The sequence below is a fragment of the Nicotiana attenuata genome, unplaced genomic scaffold (genome assembly GCF_001879085.1).
Source record: "Nicotiana attenuata strain UT unplaced genomic scaffold, NIATTr2, whole genome shotgun sequence".
NCBI lineage: Eukaryota > Viridiplantae > Streptophyta > Magnoliopsida > Solanales > Solanaceae > Nicotiana > Nicotiana attenuata.
In genome coordinates, this window is record NW_017671772.1 from 186887 (window position 1) to 207073 (window position 20187).

A 20187-nucleotide genomic window follows, 5' to 3' on the forward strand; every position below is an offset into this window, starting at 1 on the left:
GGCTCAGGAACGAGCCCAAGGAGGATGATATTTTTGGGTCCCATGGGCCGACCTCCCCCGATGAGCAGGCAGCAGCCGAGGGGGAGACAATAGAGGTCGATCTCCCTCAGGTTCGGGAAACAAATGAGGGGGCGAGTGTTGTGACCCCTCGGGATGCCGGCTCCGCTTCGCCCAGTGTAATAGTGATTTCAGGATTGCCCTCGTACATCGAGTCTATGCTCGAGGAGGACCCAACAAAGGCGCTCATGGTACGGAGGACCCCTTCATTCCTTTTTCGAGGGTGTGGACTGGACTCGAGGGCGACCTAGAGGTGCCAAGGAAAGAACCATCTTTAGAAATCGACGGGCTGAATTTGAGCCCAAAGTTAATTAACCAGTTCTCCGCTTCGAGTATGGATCCCGGCCACAAGAGGTCAATAATCATCACCGTCCCGGAAGATGCCTGGGTTCTTTCAGCTCCTGTGGGAGTGGCGATCTACCTCCGATGCCCGGTGACCGAGGAGGACCGGGTGAAGATGAATGAGGTGGACGCTCCGTGCCTTTTTAATGAGGCGCAGCAAGCGCTGAATCGGGTAAGGAATCACTATGACCCTTCGAGTCTTTACTTAGGTCTTTATACTTCTAATGTTTTGTGTTCATGCCTTTGAAGGCCTCTGACTTCATCACGAGAGCTTCCTCCGATACCGGGCCGAGGTCAACCATCTTGAGCTCGAGGTTAAGGAGCTTGCCCAGAAAAGGGACATGTACAAGCTTCTTAGTGAGCAGCACGAGTGGGCCATCAAGGATCTTCAGGCCAGCCTGGACGGGGCTCAGAAGGAGGCTTCAACCCTGAGGCTAGAACATGTCGATTTGGTCGAACAGGTAAAGATTTTTTAAGTTAGTAACGAGAATTTAGCCATGGGCATTAATGACCAAACCTCGTATGTTCAGCAAAAGATCAACCAGATAGACCAGCTCCGAGCTGAAATGAATGAGGTTCAGGCCATGGCCGACAGTTGGAAGAGCAAAATGGCTGGCCTCGGAGAAGGAAACCGCACGGACTCAGCTGGCATCGGTAGAGTTTCAACTTTGGGTGGCAAGGAAAAAGCCGATAAGTGGGCCCAACTGAACGATGAGCTCCGAGCTCAACTGAATTCAGCCCTGGCAGAGCGGGATGCCCTCGACAGTGAGTGTAAAGCTATAATAGTTTATGTGTGCACAACCTCAGCCAATACTGAACAAATGGTGGCCCAGTATAGGGCCAATGTCGAGGCAGTCGAGGCTCGCCTAAAAACCAGTATCGAGTATGTGAAGCGGTTATCTCGAAGGGAGACCCTCGAAGAGATCCATGCCCAAGGCTTCGACCTATCTAGCGAGATCGAGGAGGCAAAAAGACTTGAGGTCGAGGCCAAGAGGCTAGCTGATCCCGAATGTGAAGAGGGCTCCGAGAGCTCTGAAGAATCCGAAGGCCCCAAGGGTGCTGGTGATAGGTCGGATTCCGGTGAAGACCATGCGGAGATGCCTTAGGGTTTGTTGATTTTGTATCTTGCATATTTATTTTTTTGAGGCCGTTTTATTGGCCTTTTTAAAGACGTTCCGGAATGTATATAAAGGTTTTTTTCCTTTCGGCAATTTTCAAGTTTTGTCTTTAACATCCTTTCACAATTGCAAAGATTTCAAATGACTTAGCACAGAATCAAACGTGGTAATAAGTCACTTTTTGGAGGTCCGAGTAAGACCTAGCCTCGGTGCAATCTTTGCTCGAAACTTATGGGGGCTCGGGGTGACAGGAAGTTTTCCCCAAGATGCTTGTTTAAATATTTTACGACTATATCTTTGCCGAGGGTAACCTTTCAATAGGTTTGGAATTTTGTTTGAAGGCCTTATGTTTCGATAACGGGCTTCGGACGTCTCCGAACTGTTTTTAGAGTGGGCGTAGCCTTTTAAGTTCAGAGACTGCCTAATGGGTTTTGTACCTCCAGGTTTTGATAACCCAAGCCATCCGAGTTTGTCTTGGACGACAGTCCCTGGGTGGGGATGAACCTTTGGGTTCAGACCGTTTTTAGGGTGGTCGTAGACTTTTAAGTTTAGGCACTGCCTAATAGGCTTTGTGCCTTCGGATTTCGGCAACCCAAGCCGTTCAAGTTCGTCTCGGACGATAGTCCCCGAGTAGGGGTAATCTTTTGGATCCGGATAGAGGCGGCCCTTAGGCTCGATATTTTTAATTGACAAAATATAATACTATTAAAGAACAAAATGTGTATCGGAAAGGTGGAATCTTTCTTTCATTCCTGTGCATAATATACAAGATTATAAGCTTCGTACTATGGCTTAGGCGGTCTATGCGAGCACGATTTATTTGGCCGTTTGGCCCCTACAATAAATCATATCCATCGAGCCTAGACTGTTCGAGCACAAAGTTTCCTTTCTTGCTAGAAATCTTAACACGTGGTTGATGGCCCCCAGTATTCGAGGTCGATCTTCGAGAGGTGTTGATGTGACCATCAACTCCGATTCAAAACCGATCTTTGACTCTAAGTTAACACGATCCAATGTTGCCTCGTTAAAATCCTTGCCGGAAAACCCATTTAAGACAAAACCAACTCAAGGGAAAAAGAGTGCAACGCGTGCTTTCAGACCTAACATCTATGTCATCCTTTGGTTGTTGCTTGCAAGTGTTAGTCCAATTCGCAATATAAAAAAGAATGAGTGAGGTCGTACCTAGTAATAGTATCGTTTTAAGTGGGTCACATTCTAGTTGCTCGAAAATTGTGCACTGTTCCCTGCTTCGAGTTGGTACGAACCTTTACCGATAATCCCGACAATTCTATATGGACCTTCCTAATCCGGTCCCAGCTTCCCTTCGCTCGGGTTTCGGGTGTTCAATGTCACCTTTCTTAACACCAAGTCTCCGATACTGAAGTGTCGGAGGTTGGCTCTCCGGTTGTAATACCTTTCTATCTGTTGTTTCTAGGCGGCCAACCGGACGAGTGCGGCCTCGCACCTCTCATCCAATAATTCCAGGATCGTGCTCATGGCCTCACCGTTTGATTCTTCAGTCGCATATTGGAACCTGAGACTTGGTTCTCCTACCTCAACCGGTACTAGGGCTTCAGCACTGTAGACCAACGAAAATGGAGTGGCCCCAGTATTGGATTTTGAAGTTGTACGGTACGCCCACAAGACCTCGGGCAAAATTTCCTTCCATTTCCTTTGGCCGGTCAAACTTTTCTTAAGGTTTTAGAGTATAGTCTTATTTGTAGACTCCGCCTGCCCGTTCCCACTAGGGTGATAAAGTGTTGACAAGATCCTTTTGATCTTATGGTCCTTGAAAAATTTGCTTACCTTGCTGCCGATGAACTGCTTCCCGTTATCACACACGATCTCGGCCGCTATCCTGAACCGACATATTATGTTGTCCCAAATAAAATAAATTTTTTTTTCTCAGACTTTCTCGAGTGACTGAGCTTCAACCCATTTAAAAAAATAGTCGGTCATAAATAGTATAAATTGAGCCTTACCAGGTGCCCATGGCAGGGGACCAACAACGTCCATTCTGCATTTCATGAATGGCCAAGGTGACAAGACCGAGTGTAGTAACTCCCCGGGCTGATGAATCATCGGTACATGTCTTTGACAACCATCAAATCTTCGGTCCAGTAATAGTCGGCCCTGATTACTTCCAAACCAAAGACTCTTACCCCTGAATGGTTTCCATAGGTACCCTCGTGAACTTCTCTCAGAACATATTCGGTGTCTTCCAGCCCCAAGCATATGGCGAGTGGGCCGTCGAATGTTCTTTTATACAAAGTACCCCCCGACAAGCTAAACCTGGCCACCTTCGTGCGTAGAGCCTTGATTCTTTAGGATCTGATGGCAACTTCCAAGTCTTAAAGTAGTCTATATACTTGTTTCTCCAGTCCCAAGTCAAACTTGTTGAGTTCATCTCAGCATGGCCTTCCTTCACCAACGATTTCATGAGTTGAACTACCGTACCTGAGCTGAATTCATCGTCATCAACCGATGACCCAAGTTAACCAGAGCATCGGCTTCACTGTTTTGACCACCGGGTACGTGATGAAGGGTCCATTCCTTGAATAGATGTAGCATTACCTGTAATTTGTCTAAGTACCTCCGCAGTCGTTCTTCTTTTACTTCGAATATCCCATTGACTTGATTCACCACAAGGAAGGAGTCGCAATTAGCTTCGACTACTTTGGCCCCTAGGCTCTTAGCCAGCTCGAGACCTGCAATCATGGCCTCAAACGCGTCCTCGTTGTTAGTCAATTTAACAGTTCTAATGGACTGCCTAACAACGTTACCCGTAGGCGGCTTTAGTACGATGCCGAGTCCGGACCCCTTTGCGTTTGAGGCACCCTTCGTAAAGAGGGTCCAGATTCCCGAAGAAGTCCCTAAGATTATCAACAATTCCTTTTCGACTTTGGGTATTAAGGCCGGCATGAAATCGGCCATGAAGTCTACCAAAATTAGAGATTTGATAGTGGTCCGAGGACGATATTTGATATCGTAACCGCTAATTTCCACGGCCCATTTGGCCAATCGTCCCGAGAGCTCGGGCTTGTGCATTATTTTTCTTAACAGGTAAGAAGTTACAACGCATATGGGATGATATTGAAAGTACGGCTTCAATTTTTGGGAGGCGCTTAGCAAGGCCAACGCCAATCTTTCTGGGTGAGTGTACCTTGTTTGGCCTTGCCTAGGGTTATACCAACATAATAGATATGAAATTGCGTACCTTCCTCTTCCCGGACTAAGACTCCGCTTACCGCTATCTCGGATACCGCTAAGTACAGGTACAACTGCTCATCTATTTTTGGAGTATGAAGCAAGGGCGGACACGAAAGGTACCGCTTGAGTTCTTCCAAGGCCTGCTGGCACTCTAGGGTCCATGAAAAGTTATTCTTTTTATTCAACAACGAGAAGAACCGATGACTCCTATCGGAGGATCTCGATATGAATCGGCCTAGGGTGGCTATGCGACCGGTTAGCCTCTTAATGGCCTTGACATTATCCACCACGGTGATATCTTCTATTGCTTTGGTTTTGTCGATATTGATCTCGATCCCTCGATTGGACACCATGAATCCAAGGAACTTTTTGGATCCGACCCCGAACGTGTATTTCTCCGGGTTCAGCTTCATATTATATTTCTTCAGTATATCGAAGGTTTCCTGCAAATGTTTCAAATGGTCCTCTGCTCGTAGAGACTTAAATAACACATCGTCAATGTAAACCTCCATTAATTTACCTATTTGTTCTTCGAACATCCGATTTACTAGGCGTTGATAAGTGGCACCGACGTTTTTTAGTCCGAAAGGTATTCCGTTATAACAATAAGTGCCGAACTTAGTGATGAAGGAAGTTTTTTCTTGATCGCCCGGGTCCATACGGATTTGGTTGTACCCGGAATAGGCATCGAGAAAACTGAGTATCACATGCCCGGCCATTGCATCGATCATTCGAGTGATGTTAGGCAAAGGAAAAGAGTCCTTGAGGAACTCCTTGTGAGTCTTTGCAATCTACACACATTCTTAACTTATTTCCTTTTTTAGGTACTACTATTATGTTAGCTAACCACTTCGGGTACTTAATTTCCGAATGGGTACCTATTTTAAGGAGTTTGGATACCTTATTTTTATGAATGCATGCTTGATTTCGGACTGAGGCCTCCTTTTCTGTTTAATCGGGTGTAACTTTGGGTCCAAGCTTAGATTATGAGTGGTTACTTCTGGCGAGATCCTTGTCATATCCAAATGAGACCAAGCAAAACAATCAATGTTAGCTATAAGAATTTTAATGAGTTATTTCCTGAGCTCGGGAGTCAACCCTGTGCCCACGTGCTCGATCAATACGACTTGTTCCAGCTCCTCGATCGTCGACTTGGTGGGATCAGAATCATCAGGGGCTATGAACAACCTAGGAACTCTGAAATCATCATCATCGCCTGTCTCTTGCTTCTCCGGTTTGGTCGGGGTTGGTATCGGTGATTGTTATTTAGTTTCCGGCTCCGAATTCTTCGATGTCGAGAGTGCAGACACCGAGGTCACTTCATCGACAGTGAACATTTATTTTATGGCCAGTTGCTCACCGTAATCTGTCTTGATTCCTCCTGGTGTGGGGAATTTTAATGACTGGTGTAGTGTCAAGGGTATTGCCCTTATGTTGTGAATCCATGGGAATAGAGCATTGTATCTCATATCTTCTTCAATCACATAGAACTTTGTTTCCTAGATAGTCCCGATGGTGTTAGCGGCAGGGTTATCTCCCCATTAGTAGTTTCGCATGTCATGTTGAATCTGTTTAGAACTCAGATTGCATGTATTATTTGGTCTTGTAGACCTAGCTGTTCCACGATCCTCGATCTGATGATATTGGCCGAGCTACCTGGACAATCAACACACACTTAACTCGAGATTTATTTATGAGTACAGATATTACCAATGCATCATTATGTGGTTGCCCGATGCCTTCGGCGTCCTCGTCATTGAAAGATATGGTCCCATCTGACATATAATCTCGGGTCCATTTTTCCCTTGTAATAGACACCTTAGTGTGCTTTAGCATCAACCCCTGGGGACGTCGACTCCACCAATGATCATGTTAATGACGTGGTGGGGTTCCTCTTGCTCAGTCTACTTGTTGTTATCCTTATTCCTAAAGTGATTTTTTGCTTGATCACTCAGAAATTCTCGGAGGTGTCCGTTATTGAATAACCGGGCTACTTCTTCCTTTAGTTGTCGGCAATCTTCGGTTCTGTGACCGTGAAAGCCATGATACTTACACATTAGGTTGGGGTCCCTTTGGGCAGGATCAGATTGGCCATTTGGTGTCTTTGATGTGTCCGATGGCGGATACGATGATGGCAGCATCGAGACCGAAGTTGTACTCTGATAAACTCGGTGCCACCTTGGATCTGAGTGGCCTATCGAAACCGTTCTTACTCATGAGTCCCGACTATTGTGGCCTCGATCATTCCTTTTTTCACTCCTCGTAGGATTGCGTCCGAACCCATTACTCTTTCGATCTCCGTTATAAGATTGATATCAATCTCTGTTCGATCTTGGTTCATGATCGACGACTCTTTTGGATCTATCACTAGTTCTGACGGGATACAAAACCCAGAAAGGGTCTCGAGTTGATAATCGTTGACTCTGATTTTTGATTGGTACCTGTTATGGACATCGGTCCAAGTTACCGCCGGGTATTTTACCAAGTTTTGTTTCAACAGCTGCGAATCCAATGAGCTTTAGGGGTTAAGTCCTTGGGTAAATGCATGTCCGCGATCGGAGACAGATCTATCCGTTCAATTTGAAACCTCGACATGAATTCCCTGAGCATCTCGTTATCCCTGTGCTTTACTTTAAAAAGGTCTGACTTTCGGGTTTCGACCTTGATGGCCCCGGCGTTCGCCTTTACAAAGGCATATGCTAGAATAGCAAACGAATCAATGGAATTAGGGGGTAAGTTGTGATACCATACCATAGCTCCCTTTGACAAGGTCTCTCCGAATTCTTTCAGTAGAACGGATTCGATTTCGTCATCTTCTAAGTCGTTCCCCTTGATGGCGCATGTGTAGGAGGTCACATGTTCGTTTGGATCAGTTGTTCCATTGTACTTCGGAACTTCGGGCATGCGAAACTTCTTCGGGGTGGGTTCTAGGGCTGCGCTCGGCGGGAAAGGTTTTTGGACGAATTTCTTGGTATCCAAGCCTTTCAATATCGGAGGTGCTCTTGGGATTTAATCAACGCAGGAGTTATAAGTCTCCACTTTTTTGTCGTTGGCTTCGATATTCTTTTCCCCCGATTCCACCCGCTTCATCAGTTCCTCGAGCATCTTTATTATTTTGAGGATGGCCCTGGCTTCAGCTTCACCCGGCCTTTTAGAGGTTCGTTCATTTCTTTGGGTGTTCTCCCGGGATGGTTCGGGCTCAACTCGGCTGGGAGCGTGGCTTTGGTTCTTTAACTGGGCTATTGTCACCTGTTGAGTTTGTAGCATTTTGAAAATCACCCGCAAATTGATCTCATCGCCTTAACCATCGTGTGTACCCCTGGCTACCGACCTGGCTCCTCCACGAACGCTGTTTTCTGGGTCGGTGGGCAAGTTAGCATCCATGCCCAAATGGGAGTTGGCGTCGATAGGGTCTGCGACCTGGGCTCCGTTGGGGTCAACAGGGGGAACCCCGTTGCTGGGCACTATATTGTTGTTCTCGCCATGGTGCCCAAACTCAGCATCAACGTTCAAGTGAGCAGACTGAGAGTTTGACATTCTTAAATTTAACTGAAATTAAAACCTCAAAGAACAAGAGCAAAGCAGGGTGCGTAATGGAATTTTGTACCAAATTGCACTATTATCCTTTGTCCCACGGTGGGCGCCAAACATTTTACGCCAAAAATGGATAACAATTGAGTTTATTAGTGGTTTTAAGGATATGTGGATTAATTCAATACAAACAATTACTAGCGTTAGATTAAATAAATAAAAGACGTAATAAATTGCCAAACCAACAGGGGGAGTGATCCCAGACTCGGTAATAGCTTAATGAAGTGCCTGCCTTCGGTCTGGGCTCACAGTAATAGAGAACTTGATGAACAAAAGCAAGAACAGAGAAAAACAATAGTATATTGCCTTGATATGTGTTACTAGAGATCTCTAATGAATAGTTAGACTCCCCTTTAGCACAATTCTATCCTAAGCACAATTCCATAAAGGGTAAAAATCTTTTATTTTGCTAACCACTGATTTGCTGCCGATAAGGGTCGAGATTCATGCTGTGACATCCGGCTGGGCACAGATATTACGGCCCTTTGTTAGTCGTGCTCGATTATCTGGTAATGCTCTCCGAAGTTTTGGGGCTCGAATCAGACTTGGGGACGTGGCCCCGATTCTTCCGAGAGTAGGTGTTTTGTCCGGACCTGACTCGAAGGGCTCCTTGCCCTGATTTCGATTCTTATGGTCACGTCTCTGCTCCGTTTACTTCATCGAGAACCGAGGTGTCCAGCGGGCTCGATTTCACCCGTATACACTTCTGTTGAATGTGATTTTCGTATTAGCTTTTTAAGATCCCGACAGAAACAATTCTATTGTCATTTAATTGTGTCAATTAAACTAGTTAAAATAGCACGGTATAGCCAGTTTTCGGATTGGTCATTCAAAAATAGCCAGCGTTTGCCAAGTCAATGAAAAATAGCCACTATTTTGCTGCAGTAGAGACCGGTCTAGCATAATATACTGGACATCGGTGCACCTGTGTATGAACTCCAGCATATTATGCTGGACCGGTATACTTTGTTGGCTCCAGTATAATATACTGGAGACTGGAGCACCGGTGCTCAAACTCCAGTATATTATGCTGGACCGGTATACTTGGTGGAACTCCAGTATAATATACTGGCGTATTTTCTAGGTTTTGAATAGTGTTTTCGCTCAGATTTTTCTTTACATGAAAAGTGGCTAAATTTCGATTACTTTTGAAATTGGGCTATTTTTGAACGACCGGTTGTAAATCTGACTATTTTTGAATTTCACCCATTAAACTATTGAGTTCCTACTAAGCCACCTCTTGTCCCCATCCTAAGCCACTTAATTATTGCTGAATATATAATTATATAAATAAAGCATACTTTATTTTAGATTAAATTTTAAATGAGATGATCATACATTTTAATTTAAACCCGTAGCCACTTATTTTTAAGAGCTACAAGAAATTACTACTCCCTCCGGTCGCTTTAAGTGACTTTTTGGATTTTTTCACACATATTAAGGAATTCAACTTTTAGCATTAACTAACAATAAAATTGACATATTAACCTTAATTTGCTCATTAATAATATAACAAACTACTCTTAGACTCTTTACTCCAATGACAACTTTGAAAAAAAAAGTTAACTCTTTTTTGGTATTTAAAAAAATCAAATATTGTTTACCACAAAAAAAGGTCAAAAAATCACTTAAAATGGATCGAATGAAGGAAGTATTTGATAAGCGATAACGGCTTGGGGGTCTACATTTTAATTGATGCCCGCAACCACTTACTTTTAAGAGCTACAAGAAATTCCTACTCCCTCATGTCCACTTAAAGTGATTCTTTGGGCTCTTTTCACAATTCACCTTTTAGCATTATCTAACAATGAAATTGACCATATTAACATTAATTTGCTCATTGAAAATATAATAAATTACTCCTAAGTTCTTTATTTCAAGGACAACTTTGAAAAGAAAAAAGATAACTTATTTTTAATATATGAAAAAATTAAATATTGTGGATTACAAAAAAAAAAAAAACCATAAAATCACTTAAAGTGGACAGGAGGGAGCATTTGATAACGGCTTGGGGGTCTACTATATGATGGTTGACAGCACTGTAAAAAGGATTTTAATGTAGGAGAATTTTGCACCTCGTAGATCAATGATGCCCCAATCTTTATTATGTATAATACAAATGTTGACGTTTGAGAATCTGCTCATAGATCTTATGAATTAAAGTCGTTGTACTATGAATTAAACTCCGAAAACAAAGTCAAAACCCTCTCCGTAGTATTTGCCTGGGAATCCAAGGTCTCCGCCAACATACTATGGCATATATAATTCTCATAGTTTAAAATGTATTTCTTTCTTTTTACCAATTTGATTAAATTGTAGTTCTCTGTGGAAATAATAATCGTTCTATTTCCATTTTTCGGTGAATTCAGATATTGAAGGCAGTGAACATGAAATGTGTCCGATTTTTACGTCTTCAAATGTGCAAAATTAAAACCCCTTCAAATTAAAGAGCTCTGATATTCTACACAAATGTGCAACAAATAAAAAAAAATACCCAATCAAAGTCTGCAATCAGGGTTGAAAGCTAGCTCAGTTGGTGAACTTCCTGCCTTTCAGGGTTGAGGTGGAGGGTACAAACCCCAGAGTTGCGTAGCATCTCCTCCTAGGCCTGCTTATCGGGCAGATGAGGCGGATAGTTACGCTTAACGATTCGGCTTATTGGTTATTGACTTTTAAATGTGTTAATTGTTAGCCAACCGATAAGATATCGGTCGGGTTTAATATCGGATTAGCAATTATCGGGCGATGTATCAGCTAAATCAAAGACTAAGAGACAATGAAAATTAAAAGGACATGTTTCTACCGACGAAATTAAAATAACAACTTACAGTTCTTTTGCACAACTGCTTTTGCAAAGATTTGTGGTTAATCAGCTTAAGTTTGTTTATTCATATTTTTGGATTACCAGAAAAGTGAAGCGCATTAAGCACATCCAGAAAGCACAAACAACATAGGCGAAAACAGTTGTGGCTCTATCAAGTATGCAAAAGGAAATCAAGTTATTCAAAGTTAAAACAACCATATACTAAGACTAAGAGATACGAACAAAATAGTCTAAGATGCTTTTAATTTTGTATGTAACAGTAACTTTGGTGCAACAGTTCTAATCTAACTATTACCGTATTTCAAAGAAATATTTAGATACTTTATATACATAGGGGTAAAAATGTAAATATAAAATTTCTTAATGGATTAACAATTTATACGATAAGGAAATTGATTAATCCTTCCCCAAACCGATAAATCGTTAATTATAAAATGTTAATCCGTTCACCAACCATTACTCCGATAATCCGATACCAATAAGCCAATTTTGCCGTTCAGTTAACGGTTACAATTCAGTTTTGCACCACCTTATCCCCTCCCCCTGCCCTAATGTAATAAAACCTTTTTCTAAAATTTAAAAAATAAAATAAATCCGCAACCGCAATCCCACATCAAGCCAATAGGATTCAGGTTTTTTTGCGGACTTCATGTTGTATTCAGCTATAGTATGATGTTGACTTAAGGAGGTGGCAAAAGGAATGACAAAAAATGGCATAATGGGAGAACAACTATTCAAATAACATAAACGGGCATGCAAATTCAAAACAGACTGTTTAAGTTCTTTAGTCAGACAAGCAAACTATAGTTGACCTCATTCTAGAAGAAGTCTTTATTACAGTGAAGTGAGGGGTATACCAAATTCCAGGGACATCAGAACCTCATACTGTCGCATTATATTTGACCATTAGACTGTGAAACCAATTGCTCCGCACTTTGTGGTCCGACAATGTCACTCGAACCAACATGGTCACCCAGCTCCGGACTGATGGTCTCGTCAGTGCTACTACTTGTACTTGCTTCAGCTGGTGAGGCCTCCATCATGGTGTATATCTGAGTCAAGTATCAAGACTACGATATTATACACCTAGAACAAAGGCACATCGTGTTATCACAAAAGAACTCCAACTCACCATTTCAGAACGCTCTTTGTGGAGATCACTTGGTGACTGCACAAAAGTTAGAAACATGATGTCATAGAAACAGACTGAATTCTTCTACTCAGCTTAAAGTTACTACAGCCATTGGCCGAGAAAGAGATCAATAAGTACATATAATACAATGAGTGGACTGTAATCAGAAGCTAAAATCACAACAAACAAGACTAAGGCAAAAAAAAAAAAGTTCTTGAGGTTTTATTCTCTTTTTAAATAAATAGGTTATCAGGTACTTTCGATAGTCATAGATCATGTATCATCATTAGCTATGCATCATAACTCCAAAAAGCCCTCAATTATTTGCAGATATATAAGCGATTTACCAGTATACCACCCAAGTTAAGAGAGAAGAGGAGCTTACATATTCTGAATCGTGTATCTTATCCTCAGTTGAATAGCCAGGAACAGTCAAATGCCAATTTTTCTCTGTAAATCATCACATGTAAATTAGACCAATACCTCAATTTTTCCTTTCTTAATCAAATTATGTTAAAACATCATAAGCAATGATGAACCGTATGTAAACATTCTTAGCAAACTACTGCATTGATGAGAATTGAGATCATAAAGAAGCCTTTCCTAAAAAAATGGCCTTTCCTCCAAAGCAAAATGTATTTTTGAAGGAAAGGCTTCTTCACGATCCGTGTTCAAACTGTGTTCATCAAAGTATTGGCCAGCAACTCCTGATGCATACTTATGAGGTGGTGGAATACAAATTCTAGCATTTGGCTGTGTGTAGCTTGAAAGCTTAAGAGCAAAAGAAAGTTAAGTAGATAATAATGGTAAAAGTTGGTGTCCAGGAGAAAAAACTGGTACTAATCCAACAATTGAATCATTAGAGAAGAGCAGCTATTAGCAAAACATTAACTGCGGAATGAAAGGAACAGCCATTAAAACTAAGTTTGGTCCCAATTTGTGTCCATTGGAATATGGGCTCAAATTTTGCGACTCTAATTAGATCCAGAGAAAAAAGATGTTAGCATACTACATGCAGACGATCTCACATCTTGTAAAGAACACACTCATAAATCGAAAGCAATAAAATTATCTAGTTACGAACAACTAAGATTAATTTCTACAATTTTATTAACTTTGATTAAGTCTATAATGATTTATCTTACGGGTGCCAATTCTAACAAGTCATTAATTGCTTGTTTTTCTTTAAAAAACAAAACAAAGTAAACAAAACTGCCTCTTTGCAGTTGTTGGCACAAACCTAAATGTAGCAATACATCCTTGGACTCCAGAGTTGAAGATTTCCGATGTTTTGCCAAATTGCAAGCAAACGTAGTAACCTACAGAGAGGAATGGAACATGAGACTTCGCAAAGAAAATGACAAATTATCCATCCTAAGTACGTCTATCATATATGTTGACTTTCATGAAGAATTTTCGCAGAAAGTATTTCAAAAGGAAGCTATTCATCGACTGATTCATGCATCAAAGTAAATTGACAACCTTAAATTGACTTCCCAGCGACATTTATTTATTTTTGTATCCAACTCCTCTAATAAATGTTCCTCGCCACGCCTTCTAACTTTTTTAGCATCACAGCCCAAAATCCCCCCCACCCCCACCCACCCCCACCCCACCCCCCAAAAAAAAGAAGAGATTCTCGGTTCTTCTTTTAATATTTTTTTGAACTTTTTGTTTTTTATTATTTGTTTTAATTCGAGTGAGGGGGGAGGTGGGTGAGGACGAGGCCAGAATCAGCAGATGATGACCCTTAAAGAAAAAGTCCCCTTTAACTGGCTTTGTCAATGTGTTCAAACACAGAGTCTGAGAAGCTAAATTGAACCCAAAAGAATGAGAAAGGCAGTCATGAAAAACATGATGAAAGATAATGATAACAAGGAATAAATCATTTTTATGCCTCACCGAATCAATAAAGTCATCAGCAATCTCTAAAAGAAGATCTTCAACTTCAGGATCAAGCTTTCCCCGCGAATCCACCTGAAACATTAACTCAGTATGTGGAAAGCTATTAAAAAAGTTGCAAAGTTAATAACCAAAAAAACCTTTTTAATCGAAATCAACTATTTTTAGAAATACGGTTTAGTCTAATTCAACATTCTTTTTTTTTTTTGTTTTTGCAGTATAGTTTAGTCAAATTCAACTTCCTCGGAAAAATACTCCACAAAACCACAAAACTCTATGCTAGTTTCTTTGTAACTGAAAAGACAACTCTATGCTGTGATTTGAAATAAATTGTAAGCTTCTATTGGATTTTGTGGTTAGTGTGAAAGGAGTGTAAGGGAAGTTCACTTTTATTATACATTTTCCACCCAAATAAAATTAAGGTTGATAGTGAGGCCAAAAAACAGAACTTAAAATGGATAACCGGCAGTTTGCTTGACTAACCAACAAGGACAACAGAAAAGTTTTGGAGATTAACAAGGTGAAGGGAAAACCTGTAAAACTAAATCCTGTATCTTTCTCTTCCCAAGAAGCTGATTGTTTGCTTCAGTCCCCTGGCTTGAACTAGCCCCAGAAGTCGTCATTCCAGATCCAGTGTCGGGTTCTGATCCAGTCAAACTCAGAGACTTCAAGCCAGTAGTAATAGCCATTGTTGGAGAAGACTGCTGCTGATGCAAAAACTGCTGAGGCTCTTGGTGCTGCTGCTGCTGATGCATCTGAGGATGCCCCAGTTGCTGCTGCTGCTGTACACTTTGGGATAACTGTAGTGGGTTCAAGCCCATTGAATTATGACACAATTGTTGGATGAAGCTAATTATTGCTGCCCAAGCATTTGGTGCTGCCTCTGCTGTTGAAGATGATAAGAGGAGGTATTTGGAGAAGAAATTCTAGGCGTTTTCTTCAACCACTGCTGCTGTTGTGATGAAGCATTCTGAATTAAAGCAAATTTCCCATTCTAGTTCAACCCGGGTAACCAAGTGTTCACGAATGATGTCCTTCTACAGAAAGTTACAACGTTAAAGTTAGCAGAAAAGAACAAATTACCACAACGGAATAGAGAAGGCGACATGAACTACCGATAAGACATTAAATTCAACAAGATTATACGTGATCTGCCCAAAAGGAGAAAGCAAAATTGAACAAGTGAAGATAATCACGTAATAAAGACAGCCCTTAATGGCTCTCAGTTTCACCGCCCATGCAAAAGCGAGTCAAACATAACTTTAATTACAATCACATACGGACATTTTTGTTCCAGAGCTACATTTCAATGTTAGCAAGACGCAAGCATGACGCAAACTGTGAGAATTAACAAGAAAGCCCAAAAGTATACATACAAACCTAAGTACAACACTTGAATGGTCCTTTAATTGACATCATTTTTCTTAATAAAGGATTTACAGCTCTGAGGCATCTTTATTTACCCCTACCTTGTGGAGGTAGAGAGGTTGTTTATGATAGATCCTCGGCTCAAGAAAAAAGATACCACCTCAGCTCAAATGTGAGAATAAATACACTTAAGAGTCGTTTGGTTCACTTACTAGTTATGCGGGGATTATAGTGCAAGAATTGTGTAAGCGGTCATTAATAATGGAAAGATTATTAAACAGTAATTAATGATGAAGGAATTGCAATACATGAATTACTTACTTTAAAAGAGCATTTTTGTTTTTAAATAGTTTAATCCCCGCATTGCTAATACATATATTCTTATTCCACATTCTATCTCGTATAAAATAATATATAGGCTCCCCGCTCCCGCATAATTTAATACAAATCATGTTTAATATTGCCAACCAAATGGTGCATTAGTTATGCGACGATTCTTTTTCTTATACATCCAGCCTATGTTGCGCGGACTCTCCAAAATGATGCCGCACCCGTGTCAGATCCTCCAAAAATACACTATTTTTGGAGGATCCGACACGCACCCAGCAACATTTTGGAGAGTCCGAGCAACATAGCATCCAGCAAAATATTGCATTATAATTTGTGGGGTTTTATGCTTGATTAATTGCTCCAGTACCACAACAAAACGACCCCTAAATAATCTAAGGAGGTCATATCCATGGAAACGAAAGTGTCTAAGTGAAAAAATCAGCAGAAAAAATGGACAAGGTTAGATTTACAGTCGAATATATATTGCTGGAGCTATCAAAAATTGTCACCAGACTGTTGGCGAAGGAAGTTTGCGAGACAACTTCTGCCTTAGTTGACCTTGGTTCATCCTTTGTTGGGCATATGCAAGGGCCCCATTTGCTCTCAGTTAGGACTTAGGAGCTCAAATTGAGAGATCCCAATATTCCCGGTGCCTGGATTCCCTGAAAAGACTGTCAATGGGAATTCCCATGATGAAACTGAGAACCCGGGATTAGTCCTGTCTTCTGCGAGGCTGTGCCCACAACAAAAAAATTTCATTTACTTACTCTCTCAGTTGCAATTTATATGACAAAATTCCTATTTCAGGTCATTGCGAAATGTACTGTCCTATTTCAAACAACTTTCACATTTTCAAGAGTTCTAGTTCATTCAACTATTCAAATTTCAAATTTTGATGTCGTGTTTTCTCTATTAAACTAACTTTTCAACAATGATGTTAGTGTTTTCTTCTATTGCCACTAAAATAATTTATAAGTCATATTAACATGATAAACTCAGTTCCTAACCAAATATTGTCATATGAAAAGGAATAGGGAAATATATATTTTTTTAAAAGACATACTTTATCAAAACAGTGCATTAAATCATCAGGAATGAATATGAGAAAAGATATTAGTATTCAAATTTTAATCTGTTATTGAACACCGCATGTGAGGAATCCTAGGAGTTGCTGAATTGAAACTAAGTAGACATTACCAAAGCCAAAAGTTGAGATTGCAAATTAAACTGGGCAGTGGCTGCAATAGCTTGTGCATACAACATAGGCAGCTGGCCAATTTGTTCCATTAACTGATTAGTTAAATTCCCACTATCTGTCTGACCTATTTCTTACTGCTGCTGCTGCTAATACTATTATTATTTCGCTGCTGTTGACGTTGCTGCTGAATTTCCTGCTGTTGTTGAGATAAGGTAAAGGGGATGTCAAATTTCTCGGCATTGTTATTAGAATGGTGATTCCAGTGTTGGAAACTGAAGCGGCGGCAGCTGATTGCAGTTGTTGGTTTGCAGGTTGGATTATAGGGTTGGTTGATTGGATTGTTTTGGGTGAAAATGATGGGTTTTCCGCCGTTTTCGTTAGCTATTTATTCACTGTGATTGAACAAATTAATTGGAGAAATTCATTGGAGAGCTTAGATTTTTCTCGGAGTTGGGACTCAAACTCGTAATAAAGCAAAAACATGCAGAGGTCTCGCGGTTATGGAGGTCCGACATTGACACACGCCTATCGATCTTACATGGCTGAGAAAATGAAAAAGGGGAAAAGACAAAAGAAAAAGATCCAGGAAAATTTAAGTGGTGTTTCTTTCAAAAACAGGTGAAAGATTTCTCTGAAAAATATTTTTACAAAAGAAAATGTTGAAAATATTTAAAGAAATTCAAAATGATTTTCAATCTAATGCCCCAGTATAAAAGTTGGGATAGTTACCCAAATAACTAATCGAACTCACTTTTTATTTTTTTCTGTCGGTGTACATAAATTGCATAGTGACTATATACAATTAATAAATATATTATACATGAATTATATATATTATACATTCGTTGATCATTTTTAATTTAAGTGAATGAATATCCGACTATATAGGTTAATTTTCATTCTTTTTGTTTTTGTTTTTTTGGGCAAGTGTTGAAGAACTTTCTTTAGTGGTATTTGGTTGAAATCTTTTTTGGAAAAGTTGAAGAAGCTGGTCCAAAAAAAAAAAGCACATTTTGAAACCAAATGCTTCAGATGCCAATTGGGTTAAATATGAACAGGCCCTTTACTGATTATGCTATTGGGCTAGACGCTAAGGTATTTAGGCCTCATTTGTTTTTTTTTAAATTAAGACGTCTAAATCTGAATACACATCAGAATGGGGGATCTGCAGTCATACCCTATATTTATGCCACCTTTTAACCTGTACCCTATTTTTAAAAACTATTGATTTCGTAGCCAACTAACAAAAAATTCGTAATAATATGACCATTATACCCCTTCCAAAACATATAAAAGATGCATCACGCATAAATCAATTTACGGTTCTCCTCCATCACTCTGTCTCTCCTCAGATCGCCTCTCGCAAACCAGATTCAAATTTTCCAAATTCAAAATTACAAAATACAATGTAAGTATTCAAATTCATCTTCAGAATTCAAAATAGTTTTTGAAACTGATTGATTTTATGATATATGTTTTCTGATTGATTGATTGATGTTGTTTGACTGATGAAACATGAACTCTTCACTAATATGCTAAATTTGCATTCTAAATCTGTTTCACGTTGAATTCTAACATTCTAATCCGACAAATTCAAATATGCTGAAGTTTTCCACTGCATAATATGCGGAAATTTTTGTTTTATTTGCTAAACAAGCTGAGTTTTTACATATGTTGAAGTATTTGTCTTGTAGGTTAATCAAGCTGAAGTTATTTAGTTCATAAGTAAAAACTTTAGGAAAATGAGCTGAAACATAGCTGCACTGGGCAAAAATAAAACATAAATTAATATTTAATATTGCACAAAAACTATTGCACTGAGCAGAAACATAGCTGCATGGGATGCTGAAGTTTTTTAGTTCATCTTAGAAAACTTCAGCATAAAGTGCTGAAGTTTTTTAGTTAATCGTTAAACACTTCAGCAGAACGAGCTAAAGTTTTTCACTACATAATATGTGGAAATTTTTGGTTTATTTGCTAAACAAGCTGAGTGTTTACATATGCTGAAGTATTTATCTTGTAGTTTAATCAAGCTGAAGTTATTTAGTTCATATGTAAAAACTTTAGGAAAACGAGCTGAAATATAGCTGCACTGTGCAAAAATAAAATATAAATTAAAATTACGTATTGCACAAAAACTTCAGCATGGGATGCTGAAGTTTTTTAGTTAATCTTTAAATACTTCAGCAGAACGAGCTGAAGTTTTTCTCCTACACTTGGTAAAAATAAAAACATAAATTAAAACAAAAACTTTAGCATGAGATGCTGAAGTTTTTTTGTTCATCTTTAAAAATTTCAGCAGAACGAGCTGAAGTTTTCTTCCTACACTAGGTAAAAATAAAACATAAATTATAATTTCATAATGAACAAAAACTCAGCATGATATGCTGAAGTTTTTTAGTTTATGTTAAAAGACTTCAGCAGAACGAGCTGAAGTTTTCCTCCTGCACTAGGTAAAAATAAAAAACATAAATTAAAATTACATATTGCACAAAAACTTCAGCATGGGAAGCTGAAGTTTTTTAGTTAATCTTTAAAAACTTCAGCAGAACGAGCTGAAGTTTTCCTCCTACACTGGGTAAAAATAAAAACATAAATTAAAATTTAATAAGGAACAAAAACTTCAGCTCGTTCTGCTGAAGTTTTTAAAGATGAACTAAAAAACTTCAGCATATCATGCTGAAGTTTTCCTCCTACACTGGGTAAAAATAAAACATATATTAAAATTTAATATTGAACAAAAACTTCAGCATATCATGCTGAAGTTTTCCTCCTACACTGGGTAAAAATAAAACATAAATTAAAATTTAATAATGAACAAAAACTTCAGCATGATATGCTGATGTTTTTTAGTTTATGTTAAAAGACTTCAGCAGAACGAGTTGGAGTTTTTCTCCTACACTGGGTAAAAATAAAAACATAAATTAAAATTACATATCGAACAAAAACTTCAGCATGGGATGCTGAAGTTTTTTAGTTAATCTTTAAAAACTTCAGCAGAACGAGCTGAAGTTTTCCTCCTACACTGGGTAAAAATAAAAACATAAATTAAAATTACATATTGAACAAAAACTTCAGCATGAGATGCTGAAGTTGTTTAGTTAATCTGTAAAAA

The 20187-nt window shown here is 39.6% G+C and overlaps 1 protein-coding gene across 2 annotated transcripts; it reads right to left on the bottom strand.

Annotated features, from left to right (window-relative positions):
- Nucleotides 1–11853: 11853 nt before the first annotated feature.
- LOC109210133 (transcription initiation factor TFIID subunit 12b-like) lies at nucleotides 11854–17698 on the bottom strand. Of its 2 annotated transcripts, XM_019373502.1 has the most exons (8): nucleotides 17072–17698; nucleotides 16384–16607; nucleotides 14710–15213; nucleotides 14177–14251; nucleotides 13515–13593; nucleotides 12660–12724; nucleotides 12275–12310; nucleotides 11854–12194 (listed from the first exon to the last, which is right to left on the bottom strand). In XM_019373502.1, the coding sequence occupies exons 3-8, from the start codon at nucleotides 14995–14997 to the stop codon at nucleotides 12036–12038; spliced, it is 702 nt and encodes a 233-aa protein (XP_019229047.1). In that variant the 5' UTR covers nucleotides 14998–15213; nucleotides 16384–16607; nucleotides 17072–17698; the 3' UTR covers nucleotides 11854–12035. The 2 variants fall into 2 exon arrangements, with proteins under 2 accessions (XP_019229047.1, XP_019229048.1); XM_019373503.1 differs by lacking the exon at nucleotides 16384–16607.
- Nucleotides 17699–20187: the final 2489 nt, after the last annotated feature.

What these genes read in the sequence shown, in the direction of transcription:
- LOC109210133 (XM_019373503.1), bottom strand. Translation starts at nt 14,997, where the DNA reads ATGGGCTTGAACCCACTACAGTTATCCCAAAGTGTACAGCAGCAGCAG. An exon ending in TACAGGATTTAGTTTTACAG is followed by an intron (nt 14,252 to 14,709) that starts GTTTTCCCTTCA and finishes TTAATGTTTCAG; the next exon opens with GTGGATTCGCGGGGAAAGCT. An exon ending in CTGATGACTTTATTGATTCG is followed by an intron (nt 13,594 to 14,176) that starts GTGAGGCATAAA and finishes TCCTCTCTGTAG; the next exon opens with GTTACTACGTTTGCTTGCAA.